This window comes from Ascaphus truei, chromosome 1, assembly GCF_040206685.1.
Source record: "Ascaphus truei isolate aAscTru1 chromosome 1, aAscTru1.hap1, whole genome shotgun sequence".
NCBI classification, from domain to species: Eukaryota; Metazoa; Chordata; class Amphibia; order Anura; family Ascaphidae; genus Ascaphus; species Ascaphus truei.
Window position 1 is genome coordinate 537,245,352 of NC_134483.1, and position 14,943 is coordinate 537,260,294.

Here is a 14,943-nt window from a genome sequence, read left to right on the forward strand (position 1 = left end):
AATACCTGAGCATTAATAGCAGATTGACCCCAGGCCTTATTGCATATTGAGGATAATGTTGTATCTATCCAATGTTTCTCTTGTTTCTGTATTATACGCCACCCTCCTTTCGTCTTTTTGCTGGGAGACTGTTGACATTTACTTACGGTCACTGCTGTACATTTCAGTACCGGGCATCACTAAAGATGGGAGTGGTTAAGGAGCCGTTTGCCAAACAACTCGATGAACTTCCTGCTTTGATTTATGTCTTCACCAAGATGGCAGAGCCCAGATGTGGCTGGCTTAACTGTTCCATTTTTTGAGCTATGCCCGGACTTACCATAGTATGCGGTGGCAAAATGACCATTGAATCTAATGGAAAACCAGTAATATATTCTGAGGCATGTCTGAGTGTGTTGAGATATCTGAAGCCTGCTACATCTGTAAAAGCGGAGGAATTTGGAAAACAGCAACCAAAGGGTCTATATATAAATGCAGAGGAAAAAAGTGCTTTGACGCACTGATCCGTTTTTTGGAGCAGAACTGCAATATGTGTAAGAACAGTTTCTTTTAGACTTGTGCTACTTCAGATGTGGAGGATTTGGGGGGGCAACCAAAAGAATGGTACAGAGAGATGCAGAATATGTCATTATAATCTGTGCACCGTATAACACCCTGCCCCAACTTCTCCTACTGACTCTCCACAAGGTGCATGATGGGGCAGAGACGCAGAATGTGATACATCTCATTATAATCTGTGCACCATGTAACTCATCCCCAACTCCTCCTACTGACTCTCCCCAAGGTGCAAGCTGGGGCAGAGACGCAGAATGTGATACATCTCATTTTAATCTGTGCACCGTGTAACTCCCCCCCAACTCCTCCTACTGACTCTCCCCAAGGTGCAAGCTGGGGCAGAGACGCAGAATGTGATACATCTGATTATAATCTGTGCACCATGTAACTCCGCCCAACTCCTCCTACTGACTCTCCCCAAGGCGCAAGCTGGGACAGAGATGCAGAATGTGATACATCTCTTTATAATCTGTGCACCGTGTAACTCCTCCCCAACTCCTCCTACTGACTCTCCCCAAGGTGCAAGCTGGGACAGAGATGCAGAATGTGATACATCTCATTATAATCTGTGCACCATGTAACTCCCCCCCAACTCCTCCTACTGACTCTCCCCAAGGTGCAAGCTGGGGCAGAGATGCAGAATGTGATACATCTCATTATAATCTGTGCACCATGTAACTCCCCCCAACTCCTCCTACTGACTCTCCCCAAGGTGCAAGATGGGGCAGAGACGCAGAATGTGATACATCTCATTATAATCTGTGCCCCATGTAACTCCCCGCCAACTCCTCCTACTGACTCTCCCCAAGGTGCAAGGTGGGGCAGAGATGCAGAATGTGATAAATCTCATTATAATCTGTGCACCATGTAACTCCCCCCCAACTCCTCCTACTGACTCTCTCCAAGGTGCAAGCTGGGGCAGAGACGCAGAATGTGATACATCTCATTATAATCTGTGCACCATGTAACTCCTCCCTAACTTCTCCTACTGACTCTCTCCATGGTGCAAGCTGGGGCAGAGACGCAGAATGTGATACATCTCATTATAATCTGTGCACCATGTAACTCCCCCCAACTCCTCCTACTGACTCTCCCCAAGGTGCAAGCTGGGACAGAGACACAGAATGTGATATATCTCCTTATAATCTGTGCACCATGTAACTCCTCCCCAACTCCTCCTACTGACTCTCCCCAAGGTGCAAGCTGGGGCAGAGACACAGAATGTGATACATCTCATTATAATCTGTGCCCCATGTAACGCTTCCCCAACTCCTCCTACTGACTCTCCCCAAGGTGCAAGCTGGGGCAGAGGCTCAGAATGTGATACATCTCATTATAATCTGTGCCCCATGTAACTCTTCCCCAACTCCTCCTACTGACTCTCCCCAAGGTGCAAGATGGGGCAGAGACGCAGAATGTGATACATCTCATTATAATCTGTGCCCCATGTAACTCCCCGCCAACTCCTCCTACTGACTCTCCCCAAGGTGCAAGCTGGGACAGAAATGCAGAATGTGATACATCTCATTATAATCTGTGCACCATGTAACTCCCCCCCAACTCCTCCTACTGACTCTCCCCAAGGTGCAAGCTGGGGCAGAGACGCAGAATGTGATACATATCATTATAATCTGTGCCCCATGTAACTCCTCCCCAACTCCTCCTACTGACTCTCCCCAAGGTGCAAGCTGGGACAGAGATACAGAATGTGATATATCTCCTTATAATCTGTGCACCATGTAACTCCTCCCCAACTCCTCGTACTTACTCTCCCCAAGGTGCAAGCTGGGACAGAGACACAGAATGTGATACATCTCATTATAATCTGTGCCTCATGTAACGCTTCCCCAACTCCTCCTACAGACTCTCCCCAAGACGCAAGCTGGGGCAGAGACGCAGAATGTGATACATCTCATTATAATCTGTGCCCCATGTAACTCCTCCCCAACACCTCCTACTGACTCTCCCCAAGGTGCAAGCTGGGGCAGAGACACAGAATGTGATACATCTCATTATAATCTGTGCATCATGTAACTCCCCCCAACTCCTCCTACTGACTCACCCCAAGGTGGAAGCTGGGGCAGAGATGCAGAATGTGATACATCTCATTATAATCTGTGCACCATGTAACTCCCCCCAACTCCTCCTACTGACTCTCCCCAAGGTGCAAGCTGGGGCAGAGACACAGAATGTGATACATCTGATTATAATCTGTGCACCATGTAACTCCCCCCAACTCCTCCTACTGACTCTCCCCAAGGTGCAAGCTGGGGCAGAGATGCAGAATGTGATACATCTCATTATAATCTGTGCCCCATGTAACTCCCCGCCAACTCCTCCTACTGACTTTCCCCAAGGTGCAAGCTGGGACAGAGATGCAGAATGTGATACATCTCATTATAATCTGTGCACCATGTAACTGCCCCCCAACTCCTCCTACTGACTCTCCCCAAGGTGCAAAATAAAACAGATGGGGCAATATATGAGCAAAATACTTTACATGGGTGTGGGGTAAAATGCCCCAGTTTTGTTCTAAAGTTGCCTTAATAAATAGATTTCCCAGAAGATTTCTCAGGAAAGCATTCCTAATTTCCTGCTTATACCAAAAAGTGGGGAATTTAAAGCAGAATGCACACTAAAGCCAGGAAAAACAAAAACAGCTCCAGGTAGTAAATTATCCTGTACTTCTGCATAGAAGGGGTAGTGGAGCCACGGAACAGTCTGCCAATTGAGGAGGTGGATTATAGTACAGCAAAGGAATTAAAAATAATTTTAGGTAGCCACACGAGTATCCAAAATATGGGGGGAAAGGACACTGGTTAAATGGGTGAATAGAAGGTTCTCCGAGAGGTGTCTGTAGAGGGAGAAAGGGGGTGGCCCTTTATTAAAGGGGTTGCACCCCATATGGCCATCCCCTGACCTCACCAGAGAGACAAGGGGTTAACTGGACTGTGGTCCAGGGATGAGGTTTGCACCTTGTTATACCTTGAAAATGTATGTTCCCCTGTTCCCATGTTTCATTATAAGCATGTATTTTAATGTTTTAAAGTGCATTTCTGTATCTCCAGTTCTAGAGGTCGCAGAGAGTTCATATTTGGCCAATATGTGGAGTCACTGTAGGCATTAAAAACTGGTAAAGGTTGACCCACTGAGCCCACCCGAATGGAACTTATTAATATGTGTAGATATTAAAGTGTATATGTATTTTATTTTGGATCTGTTCTGAAAATGCAGACGCCATTTGCTAGGCTAATAAGTCATGAAGAGCAGACGGCTGAGTAGCCTAAGCACGGTGATCAAAAAGTAACTGCCTTTATTGTTACCCATTGTCTAGGGATTAAGTATTAATCAATCAACAAAACTCTGCCAGTCTAATTGTTACCTGAGGGCATGGGTTAGTCTGTTAGTCTGTGTCTCCACATTAGAGAGTGGATACAGATAATTGTTCACCAATAGGCTGTGGTCAATGTTAAGAATAGGGTTGCACAGGTATATAAACTGTGTCAACCCTACAGTTTTTAGTTGTGCTTCTGATACCATCTTGAATGTCACTGGATTGCTGGAATTGTGCTTCTGATTCCACCTGGAATGTCACCGGATTGATGGAGAATTGCTAGCTGATACTTCTCCATTCCCCAACCCTAAGTAAGTGTTACCTTCTTGTCTGTTAATTGTACTATATTGCTGTGTTCACCTTATTTAAGGAATAAATTATATTTTATTATATCTAAGCCTCGTTCAGTTCAACCCAGATATTTGGTGTTCATTATATCTTGTCATAAGCTATCGTGACAGCGTCATTCCAGGGAAAGCGAGAAAGATTGTTGCTTGAAGAGACCAGGTTCAATAAAACAAAAAAACTTTATTTCAGGAACAGCACGTTTAACGTGGTGACCTCCTACGCGTTTCTCACCCTTGTGTCCTTTGTATGTCATGTTGGTATGCAAGGTATGGCTTGTTAGTATAGTGTTGACATGGGGGCTGCCCACTTGGTCTACTAAGGAATTTGTTTATGAACATTTAATAATAGAGAGGGTTGGGGTTCCTTACAATGCATCTGATCTCAAACGCGCTATTAGAGAGGGTTGTGGTTCCTTACAATGCATCTGATCTCAGACGCGCTATTAGAGAGGGTTGGGGTTCCTTACAATGCATCTGATCTCAAACGCGCTATTAGAGAGGGTTGTGGTTCCTTACATTGCATCTGATCTCAGACGCGCTATTAGAGAGGGTTGGGGTTCCTTACAATGCATCTGATCTCAGACGCGCTATTAGAGAGGGTTGGGGTTCCTTACAATGCATCTGATCTCAGACGCGCTATTAGAGAGGGTTGGGGTTCCTTACAATGCATCTGATCTCAGACCCCCTATTAGAGAGGGTTGGGGTTCCTTACAATGCATCTGATCTCAGACCCCCTATTAGAGAGGGTTGGGGTTCCTTACAATGCATCTGATCTCAGACGCGCTATTAGAGAGGGTTGGGGTTCCGTAGAATTTCACAATATATTTGAAGGTTTCCTTGACCACTGCCCTACATATTACTGTGGATGCACAGCACAATAGTTCATACTGTACCTTGTGCGCAAAAACCTCTGCATGCTGCCGCAAGCCCTGCTCTATTTCCAGCTGCTGCATCATCTCACTGTATTCCTCTGAGACCATGAGCGACACTGTTTCATGTCAAAGTGGAAGACATGAAAAGAATTATAGCATTTATAAACGAGCGTTGCTTATGGTGCTGAGACGTGAAGTGGAGGAGTGAAATTAACAGCCTCTTTATCAGGGGTGGCCAACTCCAGTCCTTAAGGGCCACCTATAGGTCAGGTTTTCAGAAAATCCCTGCTTCAGCACAGGTAGCTCAATCAGTGGCTCAGTCAAAGACAGCCACTGATTGAGCCACCTGTGCTGAAGCAGTGATATCCTTAAAATCTGACCTGTTGAGGGGTCTTGAGGACTGGAGTTGGCCAACCCTGGTCTATACAGTATACTAAAAAATAGGACTAAGAAAACAAACCATCTCAGTTAGAGCAGCAATCTCCTATATTTAGATATTTTTTTTAGGACGACTTACCTTTCTTAAACTTTAATAAGGCCCTTTGATTCTTTTCAAGCGTCATCAAAATACATGCTCTTTCCAATCTTTCATCTTCAAGCTGCATGATGTGCAAGGCGCAGAAAGTTTATCACCGCATCATTCGTTACAAATGCACATAGAGTGTAAGCTCTGCGGGGCAGGGACTCCTTTTCCCAATGTTATTGTTAATGTCTCAAGCGCTTATTCCCAATACGTTATATTACGTGTGTTATTGCTGTGAAGCGCTATGTACACAGACAGCGCTTTATATATAAAAAGATATACATTAATACACATCAAGTTTCCCATTTCTACGTTTGCTTTACTTTAAAACAAAGTTCACTTTGACTGCCCTGAGATAAAGCACCATGTCTTGGCCAAAGGCCTGGATAATGCACCGTTACCTGGCAGAGACCTACTCATTTCACTCCAGCAAGGGCTGAGTCAAAATAGCAGGCCGGGGCTGCTACCCTAGGTTCGATTGTTAGGATTTCCACTTTTTCGTTGCCTGTCCAACCTTCCAAGAATTCAGCTGTTTTTTTTATTGTATACAACGAGCGACAGAGAAGCCCAAAGCTACATCCAATATAACAAAAATACACAGTACAATATTAATATATTCTCTTGAAAAAGGGTCATTTCGTTTAACCCTTTGGCCAAAGCATTGCGAGCCTGTGAGCCACGACAAGGCAGACCCAGTTCACAGGTCCTAACACTACCAGATAAAATAATAATATACCTCTATTGTGGTTAAAATTCTCATTTACCTCTATTAGGAGGGAGAAAGACCACAGTGGGTCTATATCCAGTAGAATGAAAAAGTCCTGCTGACTTGGGAAGCGGGTAGGGGTGAGCTTAAAACCTGGGAAGGAGGGGCCACTAACCTCCAACAGCTGAGACAGCTGAGAATGAGTTAACAAACAACACACAGAACCCCAGCAAGCTCATTTTAGGAACCCCTGAGCCCCCACAAAATATATATGTATATAAGTGTCAAAAAGGAGAAATATTGAGCGTGGCAAATGTATACAACAAGCAACAGAGAAGCCCAATGCTACATCCAATGACAAAAATACACAGTAAAATACATATATATATTCTCTTGAAAAAGGGTCCTTATATACATATATATTTTATGGGGGCTCAGGGGTTCCCAAAAAGAGCTTGCTGGGGTTCTGTGTGTTGTTTTTTTTTTATAATTGTGTCATATATATACACATTATATATATACATACATACATACATACATACATACATACAGATATTGCCTTTACTCTAGGCACTCCAGTTTTGCGTTGGTTTCTTTATTATTATTATTATTATAATTATAATTATTATTATTATTATTATTATTATTATTATTATTAGTAGTAGTAGTAGTAGTAGTAGTAGTAGTAGTAGTATTATCTTTTTTGGACTGTAGAATGATCTACTTCCAGCAGCACCTATAATAACTATAGGGAAAGTATAGGGTCACTTAGTATTTAAATTTTGCGCTTATTTATTTGTTCACAGGTTTTCTTTGCGCTTAAAACACCTTGTTCATTGTATTTTTATCCTATCTCTGTGATTGATAGACTTTGGGTATACAGTATCTTGCTGAAGTAAAGCTGTTTTGCTTTGACCCGAGCTTGGTGTCCTGCCTCTGTCACCCCACTGCCTGGTGTCCTGCCTCTGTCACCCTGCTGCCTGGTGTCCTGCCTCTGTCACCCCGCTGCCTGGTGTCCTGCCTCTGTCACCCCGCTGCCTGGTGTCCTGCCTGTGATAGTCACCCCGCTGCCTGGTGTCCTGCCTCCGATAATCACCCCGCTGCCTAGTGTCCTGCCTCTGATAGTCACCCCGCTGCCTGGTGTCCTGCCTCCGATAGTCACCCCGCTGCCTGGTGTCCTGCCTCTGTCACCCCGCTGCCTGGTGTCCTGCCTCCGATAATCACCCCGCTGCCTGGTGTCCTGCCTCCGATAGTCACCCCGCTGCCTTGTGTCCTGCCTCTGATAGTCACCCCGCTGCCTGGTGTTCTGCCTCTGATAATCACCCCGCTGCCTGGTGTCCTGCCTCCGATAGTCACCCCGCTGCCTTGTGTCCTGCCTCTGATAGTCACCCCGCTGCCTGGTGTTCTGCCTCTGATAGTCACCCCGTAGCCTGGTGTCCTGCCTCAGATAGTCACCCCGCTGCCTGGTGTCCTGCCTCAGATAGTCACCCCGCTGCCTGGTGTCCTGCTTCTGATAGTCACCCCGCTGCCTGGTGTCCTGCCTCTGATAGTCACCCCACTGCCTGGTGTCCTGCCTCTGACAGTCACCCCGCTGCCTGGTGTCCTGCCTCTGATAATCATCCCGCTGCCTGGTGTCCTGCCTCTGATAGTCACCCCACTGCCTGGTGTCCTGCCTCAGATAGTCACCCCTCTGCCTGGTGTCCTGCCTCTGATAATCACCCTGCTGCCTGGTGTCCTGCCTCTGATAATCACCCCGCTGCCTGGTGTCCTGCCTCTGATAGTCACCCCGCTGCCTGGTGTCCTGCCTCCGATAGTCACCCCGCTGCCTGGTGTCCTGCCTCTGACAGTCACCCCGCTGCCTGGTGTCCTGCCTCTGTCACCCCGCTGCCTGGTGTCCTGCCTCTGACAGTCACCCTGCTGCCTGGTGTCCTTCCTCAGATAGTCACCCCGCTGCCTGGTGTCCTGCCTCTGATAGTCACCCCGCTGCCTGGTGTCCTGCCTCTGATAGTCACCCCTCTGCCTGGTGTCCTGCCTCTGACAGTCACCCTGCTGCCTGGTGTCCTTCCTCAGATAGTCACCCCGCTGCCTGGTGTCCTGCCTCTGATAGTCACCCCGCTGCCTGGTGTCCTGCCTCTGATAGTCACCCCGCTGCCTGGTGTCCTGCCTCTGACAGTCACCCCGCTGCCTGGTGTCCTGCCTCTGACAGTCACCCCACAGCAGAGGTCCTTCATTTCCCTGAGTGTACGCTCATTTCTTACCTCTTCATTTAAACGCCTGAGGTTACTCCTCAGTTCTTCTAATACAATAGCGGATTCTTTCTTTCCTTCCAGAAGCTCTCTAATGGTTTCCTGCAGATCTAAACAAAGGAAAACCAAGCACAGAACATCATTCTTAATAGGTACAATTGTATAGATAACTATTTATGATCGTTGGCACAGACGGGTTAATTTTACATCCTTTTTATTTTGCTATATTCCTCATTAGGGTTGGTGCCAGATGGAAATGGGATTTTATTTTAATTATCTTCCAATGTACCTACAGTATGTGTTTACCTCTTACTCTTTGTCAATTAAAAATGTGAACACATTCACATGTTTCAGACAGGTCTGCAGCCCTGCCTTTCCCTATTATCTCTTAGGAAACAGCGCTTCCACTGCAGTCAGGGATTCTGGGTAATGACATGCAAATGAGCACACAGTGTCACCTTTTGCTTCTAATCCATTTTAACATGGACCCCTATAATCTTATACCTGCCGCATTACACAGCTATTCAGCACAGACTGGGTTAAAGAAGTGCATGGTCAGTAAACATACTCACAGGCAGCTATTGTAACAATCAGGGTCTCATCAATGTGATGGGGATAGTTATACTAGCTTCGTAATATGAAGCTAGAAGCGGTTTCAACCACATTAAATAAAGTATGGTGGGTAAAAAAGTGAAACAAATACAAAAAAAATGCAAAAGAAAAAGGTAATCGCATTGATACTAGTTACCTATAGAAGCAGGCTTACACTGATCAAAATACCCTATTAATACAATGTATTACTTGCAACCTAAAGAGGCTTCAAGCTTTATTCCACCTACTCATATATCACTGAGTTTCCATAGGATTTAAGTGGCAGTGATAACACAGTAAATCCCACTTTATCAGTGGGTGCAATAACAATTGCTATATCTGTATTTCAATATCCCTAATATCAGAACTGTTTTCTATCCGAGCTTCCACATCAAAGTAGTACTACAAACAGCAAAGGGAATAAGGGGCTGCCCTGTTGAGTGTCATGTTCAAAACTGAGAAAGGAGGTTGGAAGATGTAACCTGGAGTATTGATATTGACACAATTAGGATTATTATGCAAAGTGAAAACTACTTCATAAAATGTAGGTTGAAAACTAATTGGAATAGAAGGTTAGATCAATATTGCTTTTTGGGAGAGACGACATATATTTAGAATGCAACAGTACCTTTAATTTGTTGCTGATATTCAGAGGCAGTGTCAGTGACAGGATCTGTAATATCTTGATCTTCGTTGACCAGAATTTGTATCTCTTCAGGGAGCTGATATAACATAGGCATCACTTGCATACTGATACGCTTCAATTTTTTGTTTTCTTTGCTCACCTGTATGGGAAAAGGTGCTGGTCCAGTTCAGTTCACAGTTATAACATCAACTATATGAATGCAATGAGATCGCTGATTGTAATGCCTTGGCCATGTTTGGCGCATGCTGGCGGAAGCGCGCTGACGTGCGCTCCCGCTCAGCTCTAAGCCCCTACAGCCGCAATTAGAGCGGCTTTAGTAGGGGCTCATCTGCGCTTCCGCGCGCTTGCGAAAGCGCAGGTCTTAGGGGAATTTAAAATTCCCCCGCTTGCCGGCGAGACAGGCCGGTCACGTGAGCGGTTTGCCCAATGAGGGCAAACCAGCTCCGTGACGTCACTGGCCCTCCCCCGGCCAGTGACGCGCCCGCCCCCAGATCGCCCCCTGACGGCCTGCTAAGAGCGCTTGCGGTAAGCAACCGCAAGGCCAGGTAAAGCACCCGCTTTCCCTGAGCCTCAGCGCGCCTCAGCACGCCAGCGGTAAGCGTGTCTGAGGCCTAAGAACAGTATAGAAACTAAAATGTAAGCTGTGAACTACGCAGAATTAATTAGTTTATTTAAACAGCAGATAAAGCATGTCCGCTCTTTCCTCTTCTTCTTTCAGTATATGTCTGTTTTTGAGAACTGGTCCACTGGATTTTGTTCTGTTGCCAATTTCCTTCCCAACATTGACCAAAGTTAATTTTGTATCATATCTACTTTTGTTTCATGTGTTCAACCAATTTACTTTCTCAGCTCCTTTTTTAACTCTTCCGGAATTAACTGCCATGGAGAATGTGACATTGATGCACTATATCCTATATTGTTAAAAAAAAAAGTGACACGTCTTTTTAGGAATGGTATACAGGAATATACAGAATACGTTAAACGTCGAAAGAGTTGCTGCAGGGAGGGATCTGATTGTCATTACTAGGGAAAGGAAGCAAAGATTTCGTCAGACTTTGTTGCTTGCCTTACTCAGCCGCTTACTCTAAATAAATATACTTCTAAAGGGTGACTAAGTATCCGATTACATTTAACATGGGTTAAACTCGATGGACTTTTGTCTTTCAACATCATCTACTATGTAATGCTTCGTAGTGTAGGGCAGCGGCGCGCAAAGTGGGGGGGGCGCTGGATTTTTTTTGGGGGCGGGGGGCGCAGGTGGTTGCAGAGGCTCCGCACTCTTCCCCGACGCATTTAAATTAGATGTCGGGGGGGATCGCGTGAGGCCTCCGCAACAGTAAAACTTACCTTGATTCAGACGCTGTGACGCGTCGCCATGGCAACGTGGCGTCAAATGACGCCGCGGGGACGTAACACGGCCGTCTCCATGGAAACGGGGTCACGTGATGTCATGCAAACAATGTAAAGGGGGGCGCAAGAGCGAGGGGGAGCTGGCAGGGGGGCGCAGCTCAAAAAGTTTGCGCTCCCCTGGTGTAGGGTGATGTATTAGCACCCGGAAGACAGCGATGGCGAGGCTGTTTTATAGATCATTGGCGAGACCTCAGCTAGAACACTGTGTTCAGTTGCAAAGACAATGGCCCATATTTACCAAGCAGGACTTTTGCCAGAAGACTCTTCCTGGCACTGGAAGACTCCTTGTAATCTATTGACTTTAATGGGCACTGAGGGCTCTTCCAGGGCTGGAGGGCGTCTTATGGCGGAAAACTGCTTAGCAAATAGAGGCCCGGATACGCGAGCTTTGGTAATGAAACAATGCTGTATTTTATTAATGCATCGTTGCAGCGCGGCTACAAATAACACTTCCTACCCCCTCTTGGCCACTTAGTGGCTAGTAAAACGTTACCATCTATACATAGATTGCCAAAGTAGATGTGTTTGGAGGTGGGAGTGAGGGGAGTGGGTGATGGGGTATTTGAATGGGGGAGGGTGGTTAACCCCTTGGTTACTTTGGAGGATAGCAAATACTGGCCACTGAGGCATCCGAGGGGGGTAGGTAGTGTCATTTTAATTTTATTGTATTAACCCCTTTTTTTGCCTGTGGTATACCTTGGTAACCACCGGCATAGAAGGAGTTAATGTTATTTCTACCATAGGGTTCTGTAATAATAGATTTTACCGAAGGCTACGGTATGATAGAAATATTATTAAAGCGACCGCGATGCGGTAATTAATGCGTTATTAACGATCACATTAATTCCATCATCGCGGCTTTGGGTCGAACATCGCAAATGCCTCGTAAAATATTACTGCTACCTTGATGTATTCCATTTTAAAATTGCGGTAATAAGATGCAATATATTTTTTTTGTAACTGGTTACGATATTAACTCAGTTTTAATCGAGGTTGATGAATCCGGCCACAGCCTCATATCCTCAGAAGGACATAAAACATTTAAAAGTTGGGCAAAGAGGAGACCTAATAATGCATCGTCTACATCATAAAACATATCAGATAAGGACCATGCTTGGATGAGAAGGACCATGCTTGGATGAGAAGGACCATGCTTGGATGAGAAGGACCATGCTTGGATGAGAAGGACCATGCTTGGATGAGAAGGACCATGCTTGGATGAGAAGGAGTATGCTTGGATGAGAAGGACCATGCTTGGATGAGGAGGACCATGCTTAGATGAGAAGGACCATGCTTGGATGGGAAAAGTGAGGGGAGTATGATGGAAACTTTCCAAATATCAAGGGTTTCGTTTAATGTACCCCTCTCCCCCTCAAGGGAAAAGTCAGGAGGTGCTTCTTTACACAAAGGGTAGTGGGTTCATGGAAAAGCTTCACAACAGAGTTGATCAAGGCGACTGCAGTAAGGGAATTCAAAACAAGGCTATCCTAAATATGAAAGGAACCACAGGATATAATAAGGTGTAACGTTCACAACAAGTAACAGAAATAGGCAGACGAGGATGGCCAACTGGTTCTTGTGTGTCATTGATTTCTACGTTTTGAAATTTATAATATCACTAAGCGAAGGAACAATTACCCCATTGTAAGACATACAAGTCAAGCCATCCACTAACAATATACTGAATAGTACTGTATTTGCCCAATTGTAGGGTGACCCTGAATAAAAGGCGACCCCCTAATTTCAGGAGAAGCTGGAAAGAAAAAAGAAAAAAAGAACGAAAGAAACACACACACACACACACACACACACACACACACACACACACACACACACACACACACACACACACACACACACACACACACACACACACACACACACACACGTCTCTCTGTTTCAGCTTCCTGCCACAACCAACATGGCTGATTCAGGCCCCCATGGTGGAGCTTCCTCCATTTTACCCTCCTACCTCCCACTGCTGATTGGCTCGCAAAGTGGGCGGGACTCCAGTATAAGGCGAGTATGTACTTTTCAACTTAACTTCTGTGGCCCAGGCCCCTTGGGCTCCCTTTTAGTCTTCCTCACCACCTCCGCTGAGAATGGGAGCGCTGCGGGTGCCAGAGGGGGCCGTGCACGCGCCTCAGGTGAGGCTGGGGAGAGTATGGGGGCCGCAGGAGTGGCAAGCGCCTCGCCAGGGCTCCAACGGAAGCAAGTGCTCAGGGCGCCACCATCTTGCCTTTGTGCATGCATACGCAGTATCTTCCCCTAGTGCGGCGGCCATTACAAATAGCACGCATGCGCAGATTGTCTTGCATGCAGCGGCCAATAGGGGAAAGGCTCTCTGCGGGGACTACATGTCCCATGATCCTTTAGGGCAGTAATCATGTGATTCCTAGAAGCCAATCGCGAGTCCGGATTCCACTGCTTGCAGATAGATACATTTGGCGCGCTGGGACCGCACTAGTCAGTCGGAAGAGGGACCTCTGAGGAGTAGGTAGTGTCCAGGGAGCAGTGTTCCCCTGGACTAGGCCAGAAATTCCCCCTTAGGCCCCGATTCACTGTAGCTTGTTGTAGGGAAAGTCCATAGTTTCCCCAGTAGCTGCATATAGTCAGGTACAGCACCGGTGAGACGCCACGCGGTGACTGCGGCCTTTGGTCTGGAACCAGACCAGCTACGCGGTAAAGATGGTAGGGTGATTTTATCCATGCCGGAATTCACCCCCATGTGGAGGAGGACGCCATCGCGGATGACAACGTTGGATCAAACGGATCCCCTTTGTCATTCTGCAACACCCGGGTGCTGGAGCCCCGGGGCAGGTACCTAACCAAGTGCACTAACACTCCACGGATAGCGCTATCTCCAACACTTTGGGTGGGCTTTGACTTAAGGAAAAGGGACATCAGAGAATTGGTGCCTGGCACCCAATGTACTCTGGGGACACTCACTGTTGGTATCAGGTTGGGGGCTATATTGATGTGGGGTACAGGGTACCAATGTTATTTGTGTTCAGTAAAAAGTTGTTAGCATATATATTTGTGTGCGTGCATCATTATTATTGTTCCTGTAAGGGTACGTCCCTCCAAGTCGGGATCCTTTGCAGGTGGAGGCGCTGTCATCGTAAGAATCAGGTACACCCCAGGCTCCCAGCGGCGGAGGTTCAGGCCTTCTGTGGGCCACAGGTAACACACCACACACACCGTAGTCGCCATATCTCCCATAGGTTGGGGGATATTACGCTACACTTAATTTGAAAAAAATATTGCCTTAAAATCTGGCAAAACCGGTATGTTCCTGTCACATTTGATTTGTCTCACTCACTGAATGCATCTCAAGCTCAAAGCAATTTCAGCCCTTTGAAGTCCCACATTAAATTCCAGCGTAACTGGCATAACACTTTTGTTGACGTGAAGTCTTACTATATATTCCACATACCTGAGTTGCATACACTTCCGCCTGTTCCCGGCACGATCTCTCTATTTCATTTTCAGCTTCCAACATTGAAAGCTCCGCCAGCAACTTCTGTGATACTGTGGGAGAAATGGCTTCTTTAAGAGATGCGGAAAACTGTCACCGTTTCGTTCCAGAAGGCACAACGCGGACTATGTACCTCGCTTAATATTACTATAAAATTGACCCAACAGGCTTTTCAGGAAGCATATTAATTGTCTGTAACCTGATTGGTTCCAGAGGAGAGTAATGCAAAAAAAAT

The 14,943-nt window shown here is 46.2% G+C and overlaps 1 protein-coding gene across 1 annotated transcript in view; it reads right to left on the reverse strand.

Moving 5' to 3' along the window:
• The window catches only part of LOC142467345 (shootin-1-like), a 45,941-nt gene that overhangs the window by 12,933 nt on the left and 18,065 nt on the right, over positions 1-14,943 (reverse strand). Inside the window, exons 4-8 of the mRNA XM_075572913.1 lie at positions 14,667-14,761; positions 9,803-9,959; positions 8,596-8,693; positions 5,626-5,707; positions 5,130-5,224 (exon numbers count right to left, since the gene is read on the reverse strand). Of these exons, the coding sequence (XP_075429028.1) occupies positions 5,130-5,224; positions 5,626-5,707; positions 8,596-8,693; positions 9,803-9,959; positions 14,667-14,761 (527 nt within the window). The remainder of the gene's footprint in view (positions 1-5,129; positions 5,225-5,625; positions 5,708-8,595; positions 8,694-9,802; positions 9,960-14,666; positions 14,762-14,943) is intronic.